General features: G+C 45.1%; 1 protein-coding gene across 1 annotated transcript in view; it reads left to right on the forward strand.

The window, feature by feature from the left end:
* FREM1 (FRAS1 related extracellular matrix 1) overlaps positions 1–6,149 on the forward strand; it is a 131,809-nt gene that overhangs the window by 36,751 nt on the left and 88,909 nt on the right. Inside the window, exons 3-6 of the mRNA XM_019554740.1 lie at positions 2,293–2,387; positions 4,370–4,671; positions 5,156–5,352; positions 5,664–5,987. Coding sequence (XP_019410285.1) covers positions 2,293–2,387; positions 4,370–4,671; positions 5,156–5,352; positions 5,664–5,987 — 918 coding nt within the window. The remainder of the gene's footprint in view (positions 1–2,292; positions 2,388–4,369; positions 4,672–5,155; positions 5,353–5,663; positions 5,988–6,149) is intronic.

Genomic DNA, 6,149 nt, shown 5'->3' on the forward strand with positions numbered 1-6,149 from the left:
CTTACCAGCATGGAGTCTGGGTCCAGCTCCCTGCTGCAGCCAATGAGGACTGCCTGAATCGCTGAAGCTCTCTGAATCTTTCCTGAATAGACTTGCAGAGCTTCAAAATGATTCGGACCTTTTAATTGGTCCCCTGATTTGATTTGGATTTGGGGATTTGGCAACTGAATTGGGCCAAATCTCCTTCAAATCAAAGCAGCACCCGAATCTTTGCACAGCCCTAACAAAAGCCTTCTAAAGAAAACTTTGCTAGAATTATTTCAGTGTAGAAAAACAATGTATTGTTCCCTACCTGAATTTTTTTTGGAAGTGTCTAAACTGTTTTTTCCAAAAAAAATTCAGTCTGATGTAGACAGAACACCTAGCCTAAACAGCTAGGCTAGGGACAGAAGTTACACATACACTGGTTTAAGTCATCTGAAACTGGTTTAAACCTGTAACAGAACAGAAGATCAGTGCACATAAACCGCTTTCAAAATGGCTGAAACCAGTTTAATATAAACCTGGTTGGATGTAGTATCAAACTTAAGTGATTTAGGTCAAACCAGTTTATAGAACCTCTGTTCCAGATCCCTTCCTTATTCAAGTTAACTCACAGTCCCCCAGCATCCCAGAATGCTTTGCAGCCCCTAGGTTGGGCTATCTGCTCCAGTGGAACAGGGCTCGCCCCTCCTCCAGCTATCACAGAGATAAGGCACTAAAGCCTCTGCTCCCTGGCAGCACCTGTCAGCCCAGTGAGATGGAGGGGGCAAGGAAACAGACCCCCACCCCGGCCTGCCAAAGCACCCCACGTGTACAGGACAAGGGGAAAGAAAGCTTCAGCAGTAGGGGCTTTTCACTCCCAAAGGAGCCAAGTGAGCGGGGTTGGCATCAACTCAGCCCCACCCCCACCCCAGCCCCCCCATCTCTGAGAGGAGAGGTGGTGGGGGAAACGCACTGGCCCAGCCCAGCATTGGCCAGGGTCTGCTTGCCCCAGCGTGGTGCAAGCCCCAACCGAGGGCTTTTTGTAACTGCAGCCTGTTGAATCAGGTAAGGATCAGCTTCACCCCATCCCAGGGAAGGGATGGGACTAAGCTGATTCCAGCCTGGTGAGACAGGATGCAGGCTCCCTCCCCCTACCCCCAGGGTTTTGGGAACATCCCAGCTGGGGGGCTAGTGCCCAGCTGGCCCGATGTGTTTGCCTCCCTCCTTTCTTCCCCCAGCCCCTGCCTTTCACAGGCAGAAGCTGAGGAAAGGGCAGGGCTGAGCTGATCCCAGCCCAGTGAGCTGGGGAGCAAAAAACTCCCAGTGGGGACTTTCCCCCATGCCAGGCAGACCCTGGGGGGGGGGCAGTGCCAGGCTGGGTGTGCACATTCCCCCCACCCCCTCTCAGAGGGATGGGTCTGGGGAGGGAGTGGGGCTGAACCAATCGGAGGCCTGCTAGCTAGGCTGCAGAGGCTGAAAAGCCCCCCAGTGGGGGCTCTTCTCATGCCAGGCAGATCCCAGCAGGAGGGCCAGGGTGAGATAATACATTTCCCCCCCAACCTCTCAGAGGTAGGAGCTGAGTCAGCAGGGGTGACAGCAGGGGTTGGGGGGGTGGTATGTATCAAGCAATCAGGCCTGGGCTGCCACTGGGCTGGGTTTAGCTGCCTTAGGCAGCTGGTGGTGAGGGGTGGTGTGTGTGAATGCCCCCAGGCTCCTGGCTTGGGCCAGTGCAGGCTCTGTTTGTCTTGGCCATCCAAACACTGAACATCAGTTCAGTTTGTTATTGATTCAAGCTATGCAGCTTAGAAAAACGTGCAAAGATTGAACTGATTCCACCTCAGGCTTTTTGAACCTTGGTGCTTAGCCCTATGATCTAGCAGAGTTACAAGCACTTAAATACTGGATGTATTCAGTGCTCTTAATAACTGATGCATGCCAGTTACACTCACGTGTAATGCATGTCATCATTTATCTTCAGGAAGTAGATGCTGATTCAGCAGAGCTTTTAGGCAGGTCCTTAAATCCACTCTTCTCCAAAGTATATTTCTCCCTAAGTCCCATTGACTACAGTGGGGCTTAGTGCATATATAATTGGTTTGCTGAATTGGGACCATATTACTGATTAAAACTAAGTTATGTTTTTTTGTATTTCTAAACATGGCATACCAGTATTATCCTGGTTTCTGGGTTTCCCTTGGTAACACTGACTAACAACTCTCTAAAAAGCACCTCTTGCTTCAGTCCATTTCTCTGACAAATAGATAAGAATTGGATCTTGAGTTAGCATTCTCAACCACATTTATTTGTCAACTTTTTTCCCTTCACCAGATTTTTGACTGTCATTTCCTTCCTGATGAAGTCAAGTATACTCACAATGGCTGTCCCATTTTAGATGAAGACTCGGTCAGGCTTAGGCTGTACAGGTAAGCAGCATTGGATTGTCATATATTGTTATTACTAGAAAAACATGCGTTCCTTATGGAGAACAATTATCCCATTTTTCAGGTAAAAAAGTATCTCCTGTGCTTGTCTGCAGGAGCTACTTAGATATGGTGGAAATAATTATTAATCAATAACCAGGCATCTGTTTATGGCATTATCTGTCAAAACATGTATCAGAAATGCTCTGGTAATGTATTCATTAATATTGATAAACATTATGTATCCCTACTCCAGGGACTACCCATGTATTTTTCATTAAGGAGTCATTAGATAAAATGCATGGACAATGTTGTGATTGGGGACCAAACTTCAAGTTTTCTTTCCTGCCAGGCAAGTGCTCAAATCACTGGGCTACTGCCAAGCTCTCCTCTGCTAATTCGCTTTCCTGTTCCATATCACATTCCTTTCTGTACAGTGGCCCATCTCCAGGAGGAAGGGAGAACCCTGTCCTGAGCACCACTCACTCTAGCCTGTTAGTTAGGGTAGTCTCCTAGGTAATGGAAGATATGAATTTGAATACTTTGGGCTGAGGAGGGGTATAACCCAGCTTGTCCACTTCTGGAGTGAGCCATCTCTAACCAGCAGACTATTATGTAAAAATTACCACTTATCTACCCACTTAAAAGAAAAGAGTGAGCCAAAAGCCTGCATGTTAAGGAGTGACTTAGGAGTCTAAAGCTAGGTGTGGTCCCAGTTTCACATTAAGTCTGGGAGAGAGTGTGGGATTTCAGACTCAACCCTCACTTCAGTGTCTCCTATTATCTGCAGCTAAGAGCACGCTGACTGTTGTGAATCTCAGAGATGCTCAAGTATAGGAAACTTAAGCACTTAACTTGTGCCAAGGCAGACAAGGTTCTTTGGGTGAATATGATATCTTTTATTAGACCAACTTAAATAGTTGAAAAAAGCTGTTTTTAGCAAGCTTTCAGTTTTAAAAACCCTTCGTCAGGCTGAGGAAGCCCCTGCAGTTGGTGCGTCTGCTCTTCCTGGATGGAATGAATAGAAAAGAAGCCAGAGGCTGAGCTGGTATGCATGCAAGACAGGCAGTGTGCTAATGAACTCTGCTCTGAGACCCAGCTGCCTAAGCTGGAGTTGGGTTGGAGCATGAATGACGCGGGGCCCCGGCAGCTGGGGGGGCACAGCGGTGGCAGGATCATGGTGGTGGTGGGAGTGCGGTGGTGGTAAGTGGGGGAGCTCCTGCAGATGCTGCTGGCACCGTCAGTGGCGGGTGGTGCTGGCGAGTGCCAACCAGGGAGCGCACCACCACGCTCTGGGGGGTAGGCGTGCACCCCCTACGTGTTGCCCCTGGGTTGGAGGGAGGGAGAGAGAAACAAGGTCCCTGAGATAAGTAATATCAAGTTCCTACAGAGTTTAATCAACAAGGAGAGAAATTCCAAACTGAATCCTGAAATCAATGGCATTCAGTGGAGTTGTTTGAGGAGGAGAGTGATCTTGTATTCTCCCCCTACTTGAGCTTGGAAATCTGAGATCTGAAGCAGTAGCATGTATTGGCAGTGTTGTAGAGGTGTCATGTAAATAGGTAGCGTTTCCACCCAGTATTCCTTACACAGGATACATCCACTGGGTATGGTTCAAACTTCTTTACTGCTAACTTAAATGACCACAGACATAACATTAGAGTTTTTCCCTGCCTGAGATTGTTTCCTGAAGCCCTTGCCCTAATTCCCTCTGCATGGTGACAATCAAATCAGTAGAACTTGTGTAGTCAATGGAAAAAACTCTGTGTCTCCAGGCATGATATCAGGTCAAGTCATGAGAAGCATTCTGTGTATCTCCACGCAGGTTCTTCAAATGTGAACTTTAGTTATATGGTGATAAGGAGATTTGCCAAGGGAACGGAAAGGCAACTAAGGATAATGCTGAGCTCACTGATACTGGAGGAAGTGGGAATGAAGTATTACTAAGTTTTTCTGTATTTTTTTTTTTTTTTTATCCTCTGTAGGTTTACAGAAACTGAAACATTCACAGAAACATTCACCCTTCAGGTGCAGTTACTTGAGCCAGACTGCAATGTTGTCAAAATGAGTTCCAACATCTTGGAAGTCCCCGAGTTTTATGGCCTGTCCAGAGTGATTGACAGGAATGTGCTCACTTTTGACTATGACAGGAGGATAAACCTGGAGTGTGTCATTACAATGGCCTCCTTAGAAACTCATCTACCAGCCCACGGTCAAGTTGTCATTGGAGAACCTCAACAGGAAGAACCTCGTGGAGACCAACCCCATAGCTTCTTTTCCACTTCTAGTACGATCTGTTTACATTGTTTGCATTAGGAACATTCACAGTGAGAGTAGACAGAATGCATGTAACAATAAATCACTTCACACACATTGCTAAGACCCATCACTTACAACACACAGAGTGATGTGGAATTTAGTGCACAGCAATAACTGTCTCTGGAAAAAAAAGCCAAAAAGAAAGAGGACTGTAATGTGAGTCAAGTCGAAGATGACTAGTACTTCACAGAATGGTCTTCAGTAAGGTTTCTAGGCCTCTTATAGGCAGTGAGTACACAAAAACACAGGAGACGCACAAAAAAGCAAGTGAGGTTGAAGTTGAAAAATGTCAGTCAACACAACAAAATTGTTGTTTTGTATAAGCGAGGTAGGAGAAGAGTCATATGTTACATCACGTGTTTTGCTTAGCTATGCTGACTGAACTTTGGGGTGTTAGTTGATCAAGTTTATGTTCAAACAAATCTTTTATGTCAGCTTCTATTGGGTTACAGAGCAGAGAGCAGCCCAGAGTTGCAGGAATGGGAACTGCACTCAAGGACTGAAGACCATTCAAATCACCAAAATGAGCTGTGGGGAATTTCTGCTGACTGGGATTCGATATCAGCATCTTGATCCTCCTTCACCCAACATTGATTATATTCCTATCCGACTGGATCTCATGGACAGCAGAAGCAAAATTCTGCACAAGGTACAATTCTTCATAATAGTATACTGCCTAGTATTTTACTCTACTCACTCATGTCTGTATTCATATGAAGAGACAAAGTAATCTCTCTTCTAATTCTACTGAAGTCATTAATCAAATATTTTCACAGTGGGTTGAATGAACATTTTCTTCAGCCAAAACAATTTCTTTTTAATATAAGTACGCTAGAAAGAAAAATTCTCATTTTGGTTTGATCTGACTCAAACCAGTATTTCTTTTGTTTGTTTATTCCTATAATATCTTATTTGAAATGTATATGTTGTCCTGACTCCTTAGCTCTTTTTCCCTCTCAGACAGAGTATGCCTGGCTCCCTGTCCGTATCAGAGGTGCCATTCCCAACCAGATCCCCAAAGCTGCCTTCATGGCAACATTCGTCTTGGAGGTGGACCAGTTTATTTTGAGTCCCATGACAACAGCAACAATAGATGCTGAAGACAGTGAAACACCTAAATCCTTGCTAGTTTTCAACATTACCAAGCCACCACCGCAGGGCTACATCACTCATCTGTCAGACCACACCAGGCCTATCACCTCTTTCACATGGAAAGATCTCAGTGAGGTGCTTATAGCATATCAGCCTCCAAACAACAGCCATACAGAGAGGAGGAATTATGAGGTAACATGATTTATGAGTCTCTGATATTTATTTTCCGCCTAGGAATACATATGTTATAAATACATGTGTTCATTTGTAATTTTTATCTATGAGCAAAATGATATTTCCTAATGAAATGGAATAAGGAAACTAAAATGTGAGTTATGTTTTTCTTAGATGACT

The sequence above is a fragment of the Crocodylus porosus genome, unplaced genomic scaffold (assembly GCF_001723895.1).
Source record: "Crocodylus porosus isolate Cpor-Errol unplaced genomic scaffold, CroPor_comp1, whole genome shotgun sequence".
In the NCBI taxonomy this organism is placed as follows: Eukaryota; Metazoa; Chordata; order Crocodylia; family Crocodylidae; genus Crocodylus; species Crocodylus porosus.